The sequence below is a fragment of the Hypanus sabinus genome, chromosome 27 (assembly GCF_030144855.1).
Source record: "Hypanus sabinus isolate sHypSab1 chromosome 27, sHypSab1.hap1, whole genome shotgun sequence".
Lineage (NCBI taxonomy): Eukaryota > Metazoa > Chordata > Chondrichthyes > Myliobatiformes > Dasyatidae > Hypanus > Hypanus sabinus.
In genome coordinates this window covers 14,360,093-14,382,698 of record NC_082732.1, presented here as the reverse complement: position 1 = coordinate 14,382,698, position 22,606 = coordinate 14,360,093, and the positions used below count along the sequence as shown (strand labels likewise).

Here is a 22,606-nt window from a genome sequence, read left to right as displayed (position 1 = left end):
TTGATTTGCTGGGATCTCTGCAGATCTCTATTTGCCTTGTTCAGAAAAAATCTGTATAATCTTGCTGCTTAAACCCAAATAATTATTGGATGTGGTTCCGGGTAATATCCACAATGCCTTGACCCTTGTACTCACAAAATTTTGTATCTGAAAGACATTTGTTGATGTCTTGAGCTTGTTCTTTGCTGCCATTTTAATTCTCTGTGTCACAGCTACACTGACTTGTCTGGCTGTGGTTTGCTTATTCACAATGGTGCCCATTGTAAACTTGAGGGACAGCCACTCATCTCTTTTGGATACATTAGTCTTACAGAATCAACATTTAAATTCTGAAATGTCAGGGAATTGACATTTTTGTTTGTTCTGTATCAGAACTGGCCATTTCTGCTGTAGATCGTTCATCTGTTATAGTGGCTCAGGTTTTCTCAATCCAATATACCCTGGCCTTTTGTGGATTTCCTTCACTCATGTATTTTGAAGCAATGAATGCTCTTTTATTTACATTCTCATTCTCTGCAATCATTAACTCATTGTGCAGGTGACTTAAGGAATTTGTCCTCACAGACCATTGTCCTGACCTTACCAGAAATATTCCCTTTTTCCTATCTATCCCTTCCCCACATCCACCTTCTCTGCAGAGGTGATGTGCTTTTTTCTTCCTTCATTCTGATGAAGGGTTTTTCAACCTGAAATGTCAACTCTGATCCTCTTTACACAAATGCTGCCTGACCTGCTGAATATTTCAAGCATTTTCTGCTTTTATTTCAGATTTCCAGCATCTTGATTTTTTTAAAAATCACTTTCATTTGCTTGCTGCTTTTTACCCAACTTGTTGCATCTTTCCAGGTGCCGAAGAATTTCTAAGGCAAGAAGTATTTTTTTTCTGCTGGATTTGTGAAATTAAGGAGATAAATAGTTAGCAATAAGGGATTTAGGCTGGTTATTTCTGAAAGGGAGGTTAGATTATTTATACAGGTAACTTAATTTGAACTCAACAAGTGGTTATTGAGTCAGAAATGACAATACTACTTTAAAAGGAGCATACTAACTGTTTGAACATGAGAAATGGCATTAAATGGTTAGTAATTTTTGTTTCTCTAACCCAATGTGCCTCATGTAATGAAGAAAGATAAATATAGCTCTAAATGTTCTGGAAAATTATTTGTCACTGTCAGAATCAAGTTTATTATCACTGGCATGCGTCATGAAGTTTGTTAACTTAGCAGCAGCAGTAAAATGCAATACATAATATAGAAGAAAAAATAATGAGTCAATTACAGTGTATGTATATTGAATAGATTAAAAATTGTGCAAAAAACAAATAATATATATATTTTTTAAAAAGGTGAAGTAGTGTTCGAGGGTTCAATTTCCATTTAGGAATCGAATGGCAGAGGGGAAGAAGCTGTTCCTGAATCGCTGCGTGTGTCGTCAGGCTTCTGTACCCACTACCTGATGGTAACAGTGAGAGAAGGGCATGCCCTAGAGGTCCTTAGTAATAGACACTTGCCTTTTTGAGGCACCTCTCCTCGAAGATGTCCTGGGTACTTTGTAGGCTAGTACCCAAAATGGGGCCGACTAAATTTACAACCCCTGCAGCTTCTTTTGGTCCAGTACAGGAGCACTCCCCAACCCCCCCCCCCATAGCAGATAGTGATGCAGCCTGTCGGAATGCTCTCCACGGTACATCTAAGGAAGTTTTTGAGTGTATTTGTTGACATATCAAATTTCTTCAAACTCCCAATGAAGTATAGTTACTGTCTTGCCTTTTTTTTAAATAACTGCATCGATCCGTTGGGACCAGGTTAGATCCTCAGAGATGTTGACACCCAGGAACTTGAAGCTGCTAACTCTCTCCACTTCTCACCTCTCTGTGAGGATTGGTTTGTGTTCCTTTGTCTTGCCCTTCCTGAAGTTCAAAACTAACTCTTTTGTCTTACTGACATTGAGTGCCAGGTTGTTGCTGTGACACCACTCCACTAGTTGGCATATCTTGCTCCTGTACTAGCTAAAAGGACATGTTTTTGTATTAATTTAAACATTTTGCTAAAATCTAGACTGATCCCAAATGTCTTTATTCTTCATGTGCAGAGTTTATTGGAGGGAGTGGCAGATGTCCAGTGTCAGCTGCGATTGAGCCTCTTTGATATTACGTACTCCCATTTCTTTGGCAGAACTTGGAAGAGTTCTCCACATCCCATAAAGCATACCCACGGTCAGCAATCCAAAGTGTCATTAAATCAGGTAAGATTACCTACAGTAAATGTATCTTTCAGAGCTTTATTCTCTTTGTAATATGGATGGTCTGTCATTGTTCTGAATTATTGAAAAACAGATATACTGAAGACAGATATATTTCTGTGAGGAGGAGCACTTATGGTGAAAAGTCTTGTTGTGTCTGTTCTGGGGCAGCTCACTTTCCTTTGGCCCTCACCAAGTAGCTGTTTACATGTGACAGCAGCCACACCCTGATACACCACTTCAACAGCTAGGGTAAACCAGGTGAGGGTAACTGGCTGTCCTCCTACCCTGGTGAAATGGGGACATGCCTGTCCTAATGTGTGAAGTTAGCTCTAGTGGACTGGTCAGTTGAGATTAGTGAGATCCAATGGCCAAGAAGGTGGTTCTGCAACAATTTGTGAAGAGCAAAGAGCATGATAAGGCACAGAAGTTATGGTTATCCAGTGCTACTAAGGATGACCCCAGTTTGTGATGATTACGTGTATCACTGGACTTGGACTTCTGAGGTTGAGAAAGTGGAACTGTCCCAGTGCAATGATTTTCCCACTTTTTAAAAACTCTTCACAGGTTTCATTGTCATGGTTGGATATGACAGGCAACCAACAGGTTGCCATGTTCTTTTGATTGACTGTAAACGAACAAAATTAGAACAGACACCTAGTACCAATAATGGATTGCTTTCATACATTCTTTTTAGAATTACATCCTCCAAATTTCATTTTCATTGTAACATTCAAGATGACTGTCGGTATCTTTAAATTCTTTGTAGCTTCTAACTTGTTGAAGTAGTTATCACTTCATTTTTCACTCCTGGCCATTTCTGGCATCTCTAAGCCTGAATGCTTGAAACTACAATGAGGAAAACAATTCTGCATTGTCTTTCAGCTTATTTCTTGCTATCTATCAGTGGGGAGAAAAAAATCACCACTTTTTGAACACAAACACTCGCAACTGATGCTATCTGAAAACTGCTCTAAACATAGTGTAAGTGTTTAATTGCCACGCAAGTTCCAGGTGCTAGTCTCCTGTCCCAATTCAATGACATCGTGTCCCAAATAAACAGGAAATCCTGACTATTTTCACAATTAGTATTTGTTCCTTAACAGTTGTCCCAATAATAAGTGGCTGTCCTGATTAACTGATGGATCAATTAACCAGAATCCACTGTATTCCACTTCTGTACTCCAGCTGCTTTTTGTCTTGAGGTGCCTGTTAGCGTGCTTTTACTGGCAACACAGATAAATATAAAAATGGGCTGATGGAAAAGTGTACATACAAGACACTTCAGATGCTGGCAATCTGAAGCAATGTACTAAGGAGTAGGAGGAACTGAGCAGATCAGATAGCATCTGTTGAATGAAATACAGTTGATGCTTTGGGTTGACACCCTTCCCAAAACACAGATTGTCCATTTTCCTCCATTGATGCTGTGTGATCTGTTGCATTCCCCCAGCTCCTTTGTGCCTGGTCTAATTGTGTTCTTGTTTGAAGATTTTCTGCAGAGGGCAGTGTTGCACTGGGAAAGACAAATGAATGTTCATCTTGTAAATATCTTTTTTTCTCTCAACCTTGGTGATTATTTCAGCAAATCACTCATTACCTTAACATCCTTGCCTTATACCACAGCTGTTTCTCGCTGATTCCATGGTGTATTTACTTTAGCTCTCATGGTGCATAATTTTCTTCTTTGTAAACTCCTTTTCTCTAATCCTAATCTGAATGATAGCAAGTACTCAAAAATCATGATTGTTTTGTATTTTTGTGTATGTGCTTGCATGGGAAGGAATCCTAAGCTTTGAATATGAAGATTATCATTGTTTTAAATCATGTAATTAAAGGAGAGAGTTGATATGTAAATTACATGAAATGTTCAATGAATTGCTAGGCCCATTGCAAATTACATTCCAACAAATAGGATGAAGATCAATTTGAGATACGTTATTCTTTTGGGGGCTTGTATAAGAAGGCATTAAAAATATCTCAAAGTATCTCACTAAAATACTTTTTGACCTTTTTTGAGTTTATATGCTAGTGAAACAAAATGGTAATTGCTTTAAATTCTGAGAAACTGAAACATCTTGCATTGTTAACTGTCTTCTACTTTAAATTACATTTCCTTTAGATTATATTTGTGTTTAGTGTACTGCCAGAAATCTACTTGTATTAACTTTCCTCTGTGTTTTGGTTATTGCTGCTGGGAATTGTTTCAGTGATCTCTAACCCTTAAAGGCCATACAGGCAACAGATCTATCTCTAACCCTGCAGGACTGATGTTGATTCATTAATGCCCAGCAGGACATGTGAATTTTTGAAGTGAGAGGGAAATAATCAAGTTTGTATTAAAATCAATTATGCCCTGTTATTTTTGGAGGCCAATTCTGGTTTTTTTAAATGTATTAATTTCACAAGAAACACCTGTATCATTTGGAAAGTTTCATAAACCTTTCAGCAGTATTGTGGCATGCATATAAAAATCATGGTCCAAAAACAGTATTGGTCCCTAAAAGTGTGTTCTGGGTGGTTGTAACAGTGGTGTTGTGTTCATGGGCCCACTTAGTGAAAAACTTTGGCACTTAAGGCTCACTGCTTCTGGGCCATGTGAGACCGGTTTAAGATGGTGCAGTTGTGGACAAGTGACAACTTTCTGGTGGTTCCCAAAGCAGGAAATGAAACTAAGTACTATTAATAGTTTTTCTGTTTTAAAAAATATGGTAAATGGTCACTGCAAACAATGAAGAGGTAAGCAAGGGGACACTGACTCAAAGGTTGAGATGTGCAGATGTGATGCAGAGTCAGAGGAGGTTGAGGTATGTTCGAGATGGAGTCAGGGTGAGCAAAGTGGAGGGGTGGAAAAAGTCCCAGTGGAGGAGTTTCAGAGCCTGTCCACCTAAACCAAGAGTGAAGTCTGATAGATCTAAGTGCCAGGCTGAAACATGGTGGCAGAATCCAGGACCAGTGCATATCAGTGTGACAGGGCCTGGGTCCTAGTGTGAGGAGCGACTGACTGGACAATTTAAATGTTGGGCCAATTAAATTGACAGGGCAGTGTGTCAGGACTGGGGTGGGGGGGGGGGGGGGAGGTGAGGCTCGGGCTGGATCTGCCTGCTGCTCTGCGACATTGGCCATTGGCTCTGCAATTTGCTGAGGCTGTGGGCCTGCTCTGGTTGCTCCTGGCTTTGTGTCTGTGGGCTTGATGAAATTTTGCTCCACTGTGTGGTGAACTGAGGCCATGGGCCTGCTCTAGGCTTCATGTCTATGGACTCACTTTTGTTCTGAATGCTGTTTGCTTGCTTATATTGTTAGCAATTTTTTTCCTCTCCCCTCTCTCCATTGGGTGTTTATTGGTCTTTTTTTTTAATGGGTTCTTTTGGGTTTCTTTTGAGGTCACCCATAAGAAGACAAATCTCAAGGTTATGTAATGTATATATACTTTGATAATAAATGTACTTTGAACTCTTGAGAGGTCTGTGGGCTGGTCTAGGGAGCTGGTGATATTTGGAACAGTAGAGACTGGGTAAGGGACCAGGCACGGGTATGGTTTGTAAAGATTCAGTGCAGATTGGAGCGCCATTAGATTTAGTAGAGGGTTGGGATGGAATGGGAAATAAAACTAAGTGGTGCCAGGGTTATTGGGTGGGCAGTGTGGGATTGGGACTTCAGCTGATTGGTGAGTGGGAGCATGATTGGATGGATGGTTGATCAGGGTTTGAGGCTGTTTGGTGGTTTGGAGATCCGAAAATATAAATATGACGTTTCTTATTGGAGGATCGCAGTGATCTGATCGTCCCAAGAGAACCCTGTAAGGGTTATTATATTTATCTATTTAGTTAGAGATAAATTATGGAACAGGCTCTTCCGGCCAACCAAGTCATGCTGCCCAGCAACCTACCCATTAAACCCTAGCCTAATCACAGGACAATTTATATTGACCAATTAATTTACAAACTGGTACACTTTGGACTGTGGGAGGAAACCAGAGCACCTGGAGGAAACCCACGTAGTCACAGGGAAAATGTACAGACTCCTTGCAGGCATGGTGTGAATTGAATCTAAGCCGCTGGTGCTGTAATTGTGTAACATTAACTGTTAAGCTGCCATGCTGCCTCAACTTTAACCTTGACGCTCCAAGAGAATAATTGCTGGGAGAATAATGCTGTTTGATACAAAAACCCTTGCTTAAAATCTGGTGTGATAGAAAATAATTGGGAAACTATTGATTTTTATGTTTCATTTCATAATGTATAATAAGAGTTGAGGCCAGCCTAGATCAACTATGATCATATTAACTGATAGGCAGGCTTGCGGGCCTTGTGGCATGTTCCTATTCACTATGTTCTTGCATTTTCAATCAGTAACCCTGAACTAGGCTGCATCATGTGATCAGAATTGTAGGGCTGCTTTTTTCCTATCCAGGATAGTGAATACAGGTTGAGTAGGAAGTTTTATTCCTAACTATAATTATAATCTTTGTGCCACTGGAATGTCTTTCCTCACTTGTGGTCTTTTCCCGGTCAGCTTGGATTGGCACCAACTTCTCCACAATCACCATCGGTACAGATGTACCACAAAGCTGTGTTTAGACCCCTGTTCTGCTCGCTAAGCACAGTTCTAATGCCATATTTAGGTGAGCTGATGACACCACTGTTATAGACTGAATCAAAGGTAGTGACAAAACAGCATATAGAAAGGAGACTGAGAGTCTGTTACCATAGCAACCACCTCTCATTCAATGTCAGCAAGACCAAGGAGCTGATGATTGTTCTTAGGAGGAGGAAGCTGGAGGTCCATGAGGCAGTCCAAATTGGCATCTGAGTTGGAGAGGGTCAGCATCTTTAAATTCCTCAGCGTTATCATTTCAGAGGATCTGTCCTGGCCCAGCACGTGTGTACCTTTATGAAGAAAGCATGGCAGTACCTCAATTTCCTGAGGAGTTTGCGAAGGATCAGTATGACATCTTAAATTTTGATAAACTGTTATAGATGTGTGGTGGACAGTATACTGACTGATTGCATCGTGAGCTGGTATGGAAACACCTTCAAAGGAAAAGCCTGGGAAAAAGTAATGGATATGGACCAGTCTGTCACAAGCAAAGCACTCCCCATCATTGAGCACATCTGCAACGAGTGCTGATGTAGGAAAACAACATCCATCATCAAGGACCCTCACCATCCAGGCCATGCCTTCTCATTGCTACCATCAGGAAGGAAGTACAGGAGCCTCGGGACTCTCACCACCAAGTTCAGGAACAGTTATTACTCCTCAACCATCTGACTCTTGAACAAGAGGGGATAACTTCATTTAATTGTACTCACCCTTTGTTTGAACTGTTCCCAAAACCCTTACTCATTTCTGACATGTCAGTTCATGGTTTCCTCAAATGCCACAATGAGGCCACACTTGGGTTGGAGGACCAACACTTTATATTCTGTCTGGGTAGCCTCCAGCCTGATGGCATGAACATCAGTTTCTCAGATTCCCCCCCCCCCCCCCCCCACCCACCTTCACCATTCCCAAATCCCATTCCCCCCTCTCTCTCTCTCTCTCCTTATCTCTTTACCTGCCTATTATTTCCCTCTAGTGCTCCTTCCCCTCCCTTTCTTTCATGGTCTTTTCTCCTCTCATATCAGATTCTCCTTTCACTAGTTCTTTGTCTTTCACCAATTGACTTCCCAGCTCCTTACTTCACCCCTCCCTCTCTCCTGGTTTCACTGTCTTGTCTTGTACTCCTCCCTGCCCCCCTCTCCCCTCCTCTCACCACCTTGCTCTGACTTCTTATCTTTTTTTCCTCCGTCACAATGAAAGGTTTTGGCCCGAAATGTTGACTGTCTACTCTTTCCTATGGATGCTGCCTGGCTTGCTGAGTTCCTCCAACAATTTGTGTGTATTGCCCAAAGCCTATGGACTCACTTTCAAGTACTCTTCACTCATGTACTTGATAATTATTGTTTATCATTATTATTTTCTTGTATTTGCACAGCTTGTTGTTGCAATTGGATGTTTGTGCTGTTGGGTGTGGTCTTTCATTTCTTGGGCTTATTGTGAATGCTTGCAAGAAAATGAATCTTGGGGTGTATAAGGTGACATATATGTACTTTGAAGAAGAAAGTATGTGGTCCTGTAATAAGAGTTTAGGGAGCTAGGTAGTTGCTTAAAGAGCAGGACCTCCTGTGATGCTTCAGGTGTTATGAACTGCTGAGAACTGAAGGGTAGGTCAGATGAATACTGGGTTGAAGGGGTGGAATGAATGGCTTTTAGGGTTTCTGATCATTGGGACCATTCTGGGGAAAAGTGAGATTCTGTGCGTGGGCTGGATTACACCACAGATCACATATTGCTCTGAGGCACTAGTCATCAGTTTATTGTTCTGATCCACTTGTAAATTGTAGTTGTTCACCATTTAAATATTCTGTTTAAACATACTGCTAGGCTTGGTATTAACATATGTCTGACACTTTATCACAAATTCCAACTTATTAACTGCAGCAATCCACATCTAGCACTTGTGTAGGACAAATTTTAATTATGCTATTAACAGTAATTATGCAATTAACAGTAATTATGCAATTCAAATAAAATATTTTGCATATCAATAAGAAGACTATGAAAGTTAATGTTTTATTGAGTACTTTGCAGGTAACACAATCTGAATGCATAAAGTAGTGATTTGCTTTAAATTATTTCAAAGCTTCTCATCTCACTCTGTATTGCTGCAAAATGTAGATAAGCTGTTTGGATCACTAGGTTTTTCATGCATTAAGTATTTGTGAAATGGGGTTGTGTGCTGTGCCTTGGAAATGCAATTAACATTGATACTTTTCTGAAGGTGCAATGGTATCATGTTGACTTCAAAGTTTAGCAGTATTATGACTTAGAAAATGAAAGTGCCTCTGATCTTCCTCCTATTTTGCAGATGTGGTAAGGGCTACTTTGTAAGTCCTTGGGCAGTTATATTGTATGATTATAAGATGCTGTATTTTTACTAGCAGTACTATCTCTATTGAGACAATACTGACAAATTTACAAAAAATATGTTATTGTGCTGAAGAAGTGGAAAGGAGATATTCCCAGGACTAGAAAATGTCAGCTGCAGGGATAGTATGCTGTGCTCTTGGGAACAAATTTTGATGAGGGGAGATGATGGATCTAGTTAAAGGAAATGGGAAGAAATTTTTTAAAGTCAAAAGCTGAAGCTGCTTGAAATCAACAATAACAACAGAAAATACTGAAAATGTTCAGCATGTCAAGTAGTATCTGTGGGAAGAAGAACAGGGGCAATGCTTTGGGTTGAAGAACCTTTGTTAGAACTGGGAAACGGGGAACTTGTTTTCTTCATTAGATGGATCACAAACCTTTGGTGTACATTTAAATCAGTTGATGAAAGATCTTAGAAGTGAGATGAGCTCTATAGAGGCTTGACTCTTAAATCACCTTGGAAAGGACATCATTCTTCTGGATCTCCAGAGATTATAGGCTGGATAAATTGTTATTTTGTTCACTGATTTTAGAAAGTGACAAAAATTTATTTAACTGGGGACATCTAAATGCACTAACTTTTATCTTTCCTGGTCAGTGACATAACTTAAAGCCAAGATTTTTTTTTCTGGTACAGTGCCAAAAACAAGTCTGATAAACCAAACAACATTTTGACAGAGAAAAGAGATGCACTATCAGCCGATGGTGTTTGGTAATAATGCGACAAAGGGACTAATGGGCAACAATAAATTTCCTAACAGTGGCAAGTATATTCCTCAGGAGGAGGTTGAAGTATTCTGTGGCTTCTTCTGTCATTCAGGACTCAGCCTGGAATCTCTGCAGTAGCTAGCTGCATTGGCCTTGATCCAGCTTCTCCACAAGTGGCTATGAGAAGGGTTCTCTTAAGAATACCTATGGCAGTTATTCATTAGGTATGCACTCTGTGTATCCCAGGTGGTGAAGCCTGTGAGGATCTACTGTGCTGTACATGGCTATTGGCAGGTTTCCTGAAAGCTCTTGTTAGTGATCTATTGATCTCAAGTGAAAGATTTTTCTGAGATATCAAAGGTAGAGGTATTTCAAACTCTGCTCTTGATTGGAATATGTGACCCAGCTTTCACAGCTATAGAGAAGAGTACTAATAGCATAAGCCTCCTTTTGTCTTCTGGGTTAGTGGATTGTTTGAGATCTATTGCAACCATTCAGCAAGAAGAACATTTAACAAACAAAAATAACTGGATGTATGGTAATGCAGCAGTATACAAAAGGATACATACATTTAAATTTCCATTTTAAAATATCTGTTCTCTGTACATGTATCCCTTTGGGTATTATCAGCAAAAGGAGCATGTAGGTAGATATGGATTTAAATGCTGAAACTTTAGTTATTCTTTTCAGTCCAACACTTGAAGCCTGCAAGTAGCGGGCGGTGGAGTTTCAAGATGGCGACGTAAACATCTGCCTTTTAGGCGCTCTTCATTTTTTCAACTATAATCACCCTTTAATCAAATCTTTTCGAATTTAATCACATGGGTTGATACTTTCGATTAACTTTTTTTTCTTCCTAAAACAATATTTGATCTAATCTTGTCAAACTTAAAATGGCTACAAGCAAGAAATCGTCTAAGGATCCTTTATCCATCGACGCAATTTCTAGTCTTTTGGACGTTAAACTGGATGCTAAACTTGCGGGTCTGGAAGGCAGATTAGATGGTAAATTGGGAAGTAGACTGACAAGTTTGGAAAATAAGCTTACCAGGAAAATATCTGAACTTGAAGAAGTTGATAGATCGCTTGAAACTAAGCTTCAATCGCAGGCATCAGACATTCAGCGGCATGAAGATAAGATCGTGACTCTTGAAAAATCAATTTGTGAAAAAGTACGTACAATTGAAGCGCTGGAGAAGAAGGTAGAGTCGAATGCTAAAACTATGGATCAGTATAAGTTTAAAATTACTGATCTCGAAAATCGATCTCGCAGACAGAATTTGCGTATCATCGGGTTTCCCGAAAAAGTTGAGTCCGGTGATTTAACTGAATTTTTCTCTAAATTACTATGGGAAACTTTCAGTGCTGAAGGTTTGCAATCTAAACCTGTTATTGACTGCGCTCACAGAGTTGCGAGATTTTCGGCTCTGTCTGGTAAACCATGAGCGGTGATTGTTCGCCTTCATTATCCTCGGGAGAAAGAGCTTTTAATTCGATTAGCTCGTAAAAAAGGTATGATTTCTTACAACACTAACACATTTTGAATTGTTGAAGATTATTCATACGATGTAATGAGATCGAGAATCGCTTTTAAACCAGTGATGGCAGAGATTCACTCGATTGGACTTAAACAAGCTTTAATGTATCCAGCGAAGCTTAGAATTACGCTGAACGACAACAGTCAGCAATTTTTCAACACTCCGGAAGAAGCGAAGAAATTTGTTGAAGAATATAGATCTTCTAGTGCAACTTGAACTATGTGTCATGTTGAAGATTTTTCGGAGAGAGGATGCCATCTCATTTTAATTAACCTTCGAAGCTGGGTTATAACTTCTTATCCTGATCTACGGGTCTGGTTCTTTTTTTTTTTTTACTATCATCATTGTTCTATAGATGCTCTTTTAATTTTTATAATTTTTTTTAATTCTTTTTTCTGTTTCAGATATACACATTTATATTTTGTAATAATGATTTATTTTTTTCAAGATGTCGTTTCTTCTTCCCATAAGACTTTGCTTTCTATAAGCATTTATTTGTTTGCCTGTACTTAGAAATGGGACGAATGTTTTGAATTTTTTAGTCTTTTTTTTATATATTGTAGTGTCTATTAAATCTTTTTTTTAATCCTATTTTGATAACTTTTTTATTAAACTTTTTTAACAGATTGCTGAATTTACAGTTATATTTTGTAAGATGGCTTTTTCAAAATGTCATTTCTTCTTCCCATAAGTCTTTGCTTCTGAAACGTCATCTTTCTTGTATTTGAATATGGAATTTTTTTTTAAAGGTATATTACACTTTTAAATTTTAATGTTTATACTTTTTTTTTATTAATGATTGTTTTATTATATTAGTTTTTTTCATTCTGATTGATATATATTTTCTTTTTGCAACCCTATATTTAAATCTGGGTGTTATATAGTTTTTTTAAATCTTTTTATGGAGCTGCCATCTTGAAATGGGGGTAAGGTTAGTGTTAGATTATGCGCCTGCCGCTTGGCTTTCCTTCGAAGGGTGGGGGGAGGGGGTAGGGATCTTTTTTCACGCTTTTGCGTTTTATTTTTTTGCTTTTAGTTTATGGGCCGACTTTAAATTATTAATATTGTTGAGGTGTCATTTTCTCCGGTTGCTCCTGAATCTATTTTCCTTCTTCCTGAATTATGGGTTATGTGTCTTTTTAACCTATTATGATATACACAACTAATATTGGCATGATGAATAAATCTATTAACTTTATCTCTTGGAATACTAATGGTTTAAATCATCCGATTAAACGTAAAAAAATATTTAAAGTATTCCATAGATTGAATGCAAATATTATTTTTGCACAGGAGACCCATATTAGGAGGTTCTAGTTAATATTTATGCTCCAAACTTTGACTGCCCTGAATTTTTTAAATGTTTATTTACTTCCCTTCCTAATCTAAATGAATATATGTTGATAATGGGTGGAGATTTTAATTGTTGTTTGAATCCTTCGATGGATAGATCTAAACCTATCCGAACTCTTCCGAATAGATCAGCCTTACTTATTAATTCTTTTATGGTTGATTCGGGAATTACAGAAATATGGCGGTTTTTGAACCCTAAAGATAAAGAATTTTCATTTTTTTCACATGTATATCATAGTTATTCTAGAATTGATTATTTCCTTATTGATCATCGGTTATTAACAGATGTTACTGATTGTAAATATGATTCTATTGCCATTTCGGATCATGCACCTTTGAAGTTATCTATTAAGATTTCGGACTTTTCCAATAATGTTAGATCTTGGAGACTTAACGCTACTCTGCTTCAAGACCCAGAATTTGTCACCTACATAAAACAGCAAATTGACTTGTTTTTCTCAACAAACTATACTGAAGAAATTGACAGAGGAATACTTTGGGACTCTTTCAAGGCTTTTATCCGTGGACAAATTATCTCTTATTCCGCTGGTAAAAGGAAATAAAGATATTTAGATATTGCTTTATTAGTGGATAAAATTAAGGAAATTGATAAGATTTATTCCGTGACTCCTACCATAGAACTTTATAAGAAGAGAGTTGAGCTTCAAATGGAACATAGCTTATTATTATCTTCTTCAATTGAAAATCAATTAATTAGGACCAGGGCTCAATTCTATATTCACAGTGATCAAACTGGTAAACTGTTAGCTAATCAATTAAAAGCTATTTCGACTAAGCGACAAATTATTAAAATTCGTAAACAAGACGGTAATTTAACTACTGATCATAAAGAAATCAATAACACTTCAAGATTTTTATAAATCTTTATATCAATCAGAATTTGATGGTGACCTGTCCATGATGGATAATTTTTTTAACAATTTGAATATTCCTAAACTGATAGGTGAAGATCGTAGCTTGTTTGATGCTCCTATCTCTATGGCCGAAATAGGTGAGGCTATCTCATCAATGATTTCAGGGAAAGCTCCTGGCCCTGATGGTTATATTGTAGAATTTTTCAAAACTTTTTCTTCTTTGCTTTCCCCTTGGTTATGTGAAATCTTTAATGATGCGTTTGCTAAGAAGAGATTACCTCAATCTTTTTATGAAGCTACTATCTCTCTAATTCTTAAAAAAGATAAAGATCCTACTTTATGTACATCTTATCGCCCTATATCATTATTAAATATAGATTCTAAGATTCTTACAAAAATTTTAGCCATTAGATTAGAAAAGGTACTATCACAGATTATTTCAGAAGATCAAACTGGTTTCATTAAGAATTCTTTTTTTAATGTTAGAAAATTGATTAATATAATTTATACTTCATCACCCACAGTCCCAGAATGTGTTATCTCATTAGATGCTGAAAAAGCCTTTGATAGAGTTGAATGGACATACTTATTTAATGCATTGAGAAATTTTAATTTTAGTCCTAATTTTATATCATGGATTAAATTAATATATTATAAACCTGTTGCTTCTGTTCTTACAAATAATTATAGATCCTCTTTTTTTCAATTATCTCATGGTACGAGACAAGGTTGTCCTTTAAGTCCTTTATTATTTAATATTGCATTAGAACCTTTAGCCATTGCTATTCGTGAATCTCCTAATATTTTTGGTATTACCCGTAATGAGAAGTTATACAAATTATCACTTTATGCTGATGACTTGCTGTTATATATTTCTGATCCTGATAGGTCTATTCCCGCTATTTTATCCTTGTTGGCTCAATTTGGTAGTTTTTCTGGTTATAAATTAAACTTAGATAAGAGTGAATTATTCCCCTTAAACGCGCAAACTTTATTGAATGACAGGATTCCATTTAAAGTTGTTACTGATAATTTTATCTATTTAGGTATAAAAATTACCAAGAAATATAAAGATTTATTTAGACTGAATTTTTCACCTATGCTTCATCAAATTCAACACCTTACTACAAGATGGTCTCCCTTATTCCTATCATTAGTTGGTCGGATTAATGCTATTAAAATGATGATTTTACCAAAATTTTTATATTTATTTCAAGCCTTACCAATTTTTATTCCTAAATCTTTTTTTGACAACATTGACTCAAAAATTTCCTCATTTGAGTGGCAAAATAAAAACCCCAGGTTAAGTAAAAGGCAATTACAAAAATCTAAAAAAGATGGTGGTTTAGCTTTACCTAACTTTAGATTTTACTATTGGGCGAATAATATTCGTAACCTAACGTATTGGAAATTAGATTTGGACTCATCATTGTGTCCACAGTGGGTAAATTTGGAATGCAATGAGGTAAAGGGATATTCTCTATTCTCTGTTCTTGGTTCTTTTCTTCCTGCTGATTTAGTTAAATTCAATAAACAGATATCTAACCCTGTTATCAAACATACATTACGAATTTGGTTTCAATTTCGTAAATTTTTTACTCTGAAAAACTTTGTTCTTGATAGCCCTATTTTATTTAATTTTTTTTTCAAACCTTCCTTGACAGATCAAGCTTTTAGCATATGGAAAAGGAAAGGTATAAAATGTTTTCGTGATCTTTTTTTTGAAGGTACTTTGAAGTCTTTTGACCAACTTTCCAATAAATTTAAATTACCTAAATCTAATTTTTTCAGATATTTACAAATCAGAAATTTTTTACATAAAGTTTTACCATCTTTTCCCAATTCAACTTCAACGGATTTCTCAGATTTGATTTTTACCTTAAATCCTTGTCAGAAGGGATTAGTAGCTTTTATTTATAATATGATTATGAAGATACAACCAGAGATATCTGATAGAATTAAACAATAATGGGAAAAAGAACTTCGATACAATATATCAACAGATAAATGGGAAAAAATTTTACAAATGGTTAATTCTTCTTCTATATGTACTAAACATGCTTTAATACAATTTAAAATTGTACATAGAGCTTGTATGTCTAAAGATAAACTTGCTCTATTTTATTCTCATATTAACCCTCAATGTGACAGATGTCATTCAGAAGTGGCTTCATTGACGCACATGTTTTGGTCATGTCCCACTTTACATAACTATTGGAAGGACATATTTGTTACCATTTCCTCAATTTGGAACATCGATTTACAACCTCATTTTATTACTGCAATTTTTGGTATGCCAAATGAGGATGGTAATCAGTTTTCTCCTTCAATCAGACGAATGATTACTTTTGTAACATTAATGGCCAGAAGGTCTATATTACAAAATTGGAAAGAAGTAAATCCTCCTACCACGTCTCAGTGGCTTTTTCAAACTATTTCTTATCTGAGTTTGGAAAAAATTAGAAGCACTATTTTTGACTCATCAATTAAATTTGAAGAAACTTGTTCATTCGACATTTTCATATGAATTAATTTGGCCTTTTCCAGACCTTCTCTCTGCTTATTCTTGTTCAGGTATGGAGTTCCGGAGTTCTTTGACACTATCATATACTTACAAACTGTTATTATTGCCCATGTTTGTTTAGTGTTTTTTTTTCCATATATATTCTCTTTTATATATTTTCAAAATTTTTTTTCTTTTTCTTTTGACGATTATTTTTGTTTTTTTTTTCATATATAATTATATAGATTCGATTGATGTACTTTTTTTTGTTGATGTTCAATAGGATATTATTCTTATTATTAATGTAATTTCAAGTCTATTGTATTCATAACCTATTCATTATTATGTTATGTTTTTTTATATTTATATGAAACTCAATAAAAAGATTGAAAAATTAAAGAAAAGAAGCCTGCAAGTAGCAAGAAGAGATCTGTTGTCAAATTGTAACAAATTATCCAGACTGTCTTTTCATTTAATAGGCTTGTTTTTTTTGGTGATTTCGATGTCTGCAAGTGCTTGGGAGTGTTGTGATCACAAATTTGGGAGCATGGGTAGTCTCAACAAAAATGACCAGTATATTCTTTAATTTTATGCCTCTTAAAAATTGACAATCTCAAGTATTGTAAGCTGGCTGTAAGCAAATTAGCTGCAAGACTTGAGGTTACAGTCAAATCACCCATGGTCTTGAATGTTGGATAGGATACAAGGAATCAGCTGACTTATTCCTTCTCTTATCTTTGTATACTCTATCATAAAAATGACCATACTCATGTCAGACAAATTCCATTTACATTCCAAGAGATCAGTGCTGTCTGAAAGGCAAATGTCAAGCAGCTTTACTAATATGAAAGATTCATGAATGTATTTCTCAAAATGATTAATTTGATTCTAACACCTTTGTGGGGAAAATTGCAGGAACACATTGCAAACAGTTTATTAACTCAGCTTCTGCCCCACCAACATTTCACAGCATGCCCCTTAAAAGAACATCCTCTGCTTAAGGCAGATCTTTATTCTATTCCTCACAGCAATCATCTGGTGGTTTGTCTTAATGAGACTGAAAGTTTCTTTTAAAATTTGAAACTGTGGGCCTTTATGAATGAGATGTTGTGCTAAGCTTTCTTAGCTGACGAGCTGGAAGTTGTAAACTGCATGGAAATGGTGATAGGATGACACTGTACAATAGATCTATGATGATTTACTCTGAACCAAGGGATGGAATTATCTGAAGACATAATGTACCAAGGACCAAATTCCTGAGATGAAATGGTTGACTGAAGAAAAGTTGCATAGGTTGGGCAATGCTCATTGATGTGCAAGGAGTTGTGCATACAAGCATGGACTTCAAGAAGTAAATAGAAGTAATTTTGACAACAACGTTGGAAACACTAACTTACCTGGAGGATCTCCTGTCTCTTATAAATGGCAGCTTTCAATAGCAGCTGCTGCCTCAAATCATTGGGATGATCTTACAGCAATAACCTTGCACTCAACATCAGTAAATTCAAGGAATCGATTGCCGACTTCAGGAAGGGGAAATTGGGGTAACACACCAGACTCGTCAAGGGATCAGCTGTGGAAAGGGTGAGCAGTTTGAACTTCCTGGGTGTTCCCTCTCTGAAGATCTATCCTGGGCCCAACATTATTGCAGTTACAAAGAAGGCATGACAGCAGCTATATTTCATTAGGGTTTTGAGGAGACTTGGTATGTTAACAAAGACTAGCAAATTTCTACCAATGTAGCATTCTAACTGGTTGCATCACTGTCTGGTATGGGGAAAAAAAAACATAGGACTGGAAAAAGCTGCAGAAAGTTGCAGATTCAGCCAGCTACCTCATGGGCACTAGCCTTCTCAGCGTCAAGGACCTCTTCAAAAGGTGCTGCTTTAAAAAAAAATCAGCATCCACCTTTAAGGATTCGCATCATCCAAGACATCTTTTCTTATTGCTGCCAACAAGGAGGATGTACAGCAGCCTAAAGACACTCACTCGACATTTTGGCACAGCTTCTTACCCCTCCACCATCAGATTGTTGAATGGACAATGAATGAAATCATGAACATTACATCAATTTTTTAATATGCTCTCTTTTTTCACTACTTGTCTAATTTTTAAAATATTTCTTAATGTGATTTGTAATTTTTTATTATGTATTACAGTGTTCTGCTGCTACAAAACAAATTTCATGACAATGCCAGTGATTTTAAGTCTGATTCTGATAATGTAGAAGTATGGACTCTGGAATAGGCACTACTTGATGAAACATGATCCCATATCATGACATTGCGAAAGACATCTGGTGAAGAATTGGAGTGTTCAGGCAAAAGAAAGAAGCTGAAACCTTACCTAGAACGTGTTATTCTAGATATCTGGTACATCAACTTGCCTTCCAACTTTGGGTAACGGCTGTTCCTTAAGTGAATAAAGCCTTATTTTTCCTTATTAAGGACTCATTTTCCAGTTGAAGCCAACATTATATCTCTATTATGTGTGCACACTTTAATTTGTAGCAGCATTGTCGAAATGCAGTGCAGATTAATTTAAATCAGTTCACTGTAACTTGTAACTTCTATGTATTGGTGTTTATACATGGATGGAAACCAGTTTTGTTGTGCATGCATTTGAAGTGCAGCTGCTTTTCACAATTTATCTAATATAGCTGCACATTTGGATTTATAGGCCATTAATTTTAATCTTTATTAAGTGACAGTGTTAAAAATGATGAAATAGCCAAAATAGGCCAATAAATACAGCTGTCTTCCTAAAAAGTTTATTTATTCTTGGTCCAGAGAATGTTTAGCAGCATTGTTGAAATAGAATTGTCTTGTTCTTATCCCCCATTTGGGCACTCTGTGGATAAAAGTTCAACTCCAAAAAAAAAGCCGATTTGTCCTAGTCAGCTCATATTGGCTGACGTGTGCTCTGCTGGTTTGCTGTGATGAGAATCATCTGCAGATTGAGGTCAATCTGTCATTTTAGCTGAACGAAATTGCTGATGACCAGATGGGAGTGCGCATTGTGGCTGGATGCTTTGCTTCAGGGGAACTGAAAAATAAATGACATGGAACTTCTTGCCATGCTGTTGCTACTCTGATGTTTTAGTTATCCTTCTGACTGCTAAATTATTCATGAGCACTCCACTGCAAGTTATTCCAATATATGAGGGGTGATTGATAAGTTCGTGGCCTAATTTAGAAGGAGTCAATTTTAGAAAACCTAGCACATTTATTTTTCAACATAGCCCCCTCCTACATTTACACACTTGGTTCAGCTGTCGTGGACCATATGGATCTTGGACCTCCAGAAAATGTCTCATCTCCTTCTACATTGGGCCACAAACTTATCAATCACCCCTGCTGTGGACACTTTCTGAAGGTCCAATATCTGTATGCTCCACGACCACTGGAAATGTAGGAGGGGACTATGTTGAAAAGTAAATGTGCTAGGTTTTCTAAAATTGACTCCTCTTAACTTAAGCCACAAACTTATCAATCACTTCCTGTACTTGTCCTGATGCTTGTTAATATTATAGAAAACAAATTAGTGCAATGTCTGGTATACGTAGCTACTTTGCAGTTGAAGCAATAGATTAGCAGCTGAGAGATTTGTCTGAATTTCATTGGAATGCTGCGTATAGGTCCAAAACAAAAACATGAATTATCTTCATAGTTCCTGGATGAATATTCCTGTAAGTTTTCAACTTGCTGTGTAAAGCTTTTAACTTGCTGTGTAGGCTTCTGTTTTCTGCCTGTTAAATTTTACTAAATTGAAACATTTAGAAACTTTGCATTTAAAAAGAGGGTAAACTCGAATTTACATATGCTTATAAGAATCCAAGTCAGGTGCTCACATAATCCAAAATTGGAGCAGCAATTTAAAGATTTCTGTAAACGAAGAATAAGTGAATTTTCTCTTAAAGAGTTTAGGTTAATTTTTAATTTGTGTTTTCTGCAGTTATCAGGATAAATTTTGACTTGCATATCCTTTGCACTTTATGTGACTGAAATATCCTAACATTATTGAACTTTAAAAACAGAAAAGGAATATGACACTTGCTGCCTTGTGGTTTCTCCATTTACTGAGGTCATGACTGATGTCTTATCCCGGTGTGAATTTTTAATTTAATTTCTCATTGTGTTCAATCATACACAAACTAATCAAAATGGTATAACATCTTGGAAACATAAGACACTGCAAATGTTGGAATCTGGAGTGGAAAAACAAACTGCTGGAGGAACTTGGCAGGTCAGGCAGCATTTGTGAAGGAAAAGGAATTATCGACATTTTGGATTAAAACTCTGCATCAGGGTTGGGTGTAGAAGGAGGATGCCCAGTTTAAGGAGGAGAGGGGAAAGGGTGAGTAGGTGATAGGTGGATGTAGATGGGCTCAGAACTTATGGGCAGCTGTAGCTAGTTGGGGAAAGGGGAGGGTTGGTGTCTAGTGACAGGTGATGAGTGGAAACAGATGAGAGGAAAAATGTCGGTTTGGTTGCACTTGGGATACAGTGCACAGTTCTGGTCGTCATACCAGAGGAAGGGTATGAATAAGCTAGAAGGGCTGCAAATAAGTTTTACAAGGACATGACCTCTACTGGAGTGCTTTAGTTATTGGAGAGATGGAATAGGTTAAGTTTGTTTTCCCTGTAGAAAAGGAAACCAAGAGGTAACGTGAAAGAAGTATATAAAATTGAGGTGTCTAAATGATTAATAGAGTCCTGATGAAGGGTCTCGGCCTGAAACGGCGACAGTGCTTCTCCTTATAGATGCTGCCTGGCCTGCTGTGTTCCACCGGCATTTTGTGTGTGTTGTTGTTTGAATTTACATTATCTGCAGATTTCCTCATGTTTGATAGATAACCGGTGTCTGTTTTTGATACTAGGGATGGTCAAAATTAGAGGGCATAGATTTAAGCTGAGGGATGAAGTTTAAAGAAGACTTGAAAGGTAAAATTTTCAGAGTAGTTGGTATCTGGGTGAGCTCCCAGAGGAAGTGGTGGAGGCAGGAAAAGTAAACACCATTTAAGAGGCATGTTGACAGGTACTTGACTGAACAAGACAGAGGAATATGAATGCAGTCCACTATGATAAGTATAGATGGGCAAATTGTTTGGCATAGACACAGTACGTTGAGGGACCTGTTTCTATGCTGTACAATTGCATGACTCTAGACAACTTTTAAAGCAGTTTGTCACCCAGGCAACTTTGGTTTGCACTCTATCGCAAACATTTCCTTTACACTACCAAACTTTCTTTTCTCTGGAACTTTTGTCACAGGTTTTCTGAATTCTGATCCTCGTTCCACAGATGCTGCCTGATCTGGTGAATGCTTTCAGAACTTTCTGTTTTTTATTTCAAGCTTTCAGTATATGTAGTTTTTAAAGAAAATTCAAATGATTGGTTATGTTGACATCAGTTGAAAGTTAAATTTTAGAGGTTTCAAAATGTGATGAGAACGTGCTATCTTTGTGGACTACGACGTACTATCAGTGACACTTAATTTTCCTTCAAAGAATGTTTTGAAGAATAAAAGAGTAACCCACGTATGAATACTGGCTAGTTTAGCAAACTTTCACCAGCTGCCTATGATTGATGCTATGCAACATCCCAAGTAAATAAATTTGGGTTTAATTTCAGTTGTGACATAGCCTTGAATAGAAATTGGGTGCATGGTTCATGTGATGTATTGAACTAATGTAGGTTCAAGTTGGTTCATTACTGAGGGTGGTTGTGGGAAATTTCGCCTTGGGAATCTTGGCCTGATCAGGATCCTGATGCTTATTGGTATATGCAGAGAATGGTCCATTTCTTAGCATTGCCAACATTGATTGAGTGTTTTTTAAAATGAATCCAAATTATAAAATAATTGAAAATGAATAATAATATGCACATTTATACAAATTGCTCAAATGTTTTTTTAAAAAAAGTTAGAAAGATTTTCTGCCATAAGTCATTGCAGGCAGCAAAAGAATTAATGGAAAAGGATTTAAAAAGAGAAGTGTGATATTTAATACCTTTCATCACTCTGTGTCCTTTTTCAGGCTGTTTATTTCCACACATCCCTAAACTGTACCCACATAGTGATAGTTGTGGAGATAGTGGCTATTGCAAGGAAGCATGAAGGAAATGAACAGATTCTCTCATGTGGATTTGGAATTCTTCACCTACCAAACAGACAGAAGCTTGCATCAGATGCAGATAGGAATCAAAAAGCTAAAAGGTCAGTATTTAAGGTTATCGTGTGGTTTTACAGTAAAGTAGTAAGGTTCAAGGAATACTCTATATGAGTGAAACATGAGCATCTTGATAATTACAAATATTTTGTATAATAAAAGGTAAGAGACAATGATAAATACTTTAAATGTTGGAAATATGCACAGACTTGGGTGTAGTAGTTCCTATGTACCTGCTGTGTTTTGT

General features: G+C 36.9%; 1 protein-coding gene across 4 annotated transcripts in view; it reads left to right on the top strand.

The window, feature by feature from the left end:
* Window positions 1-22,606, top strand: part of nphp4 (nephronophthisis 4) — a 417,576-nt gene that overhangs the window by 24,795 nt on the left and 370,175 nt on the right. For all 4 annotated transcript variants that reach the window (XM_059951738.1, XM_059951740.1, XM_059951739.1 and 1 more), the window contains exons 2-3: window positions 2,092-2,244; window positions 22,228-22,406. In XM_059951738.1, coding sequence (XP_059807721.1) covers window positions 2,092-2,244; window positions 22,228-22,406 — 332 coding nt within the window. The remainder of the gene's footprint in view (window positions 1-2,091; window positions 2,245-22,227; window positions 22,407-22,606) is intronic.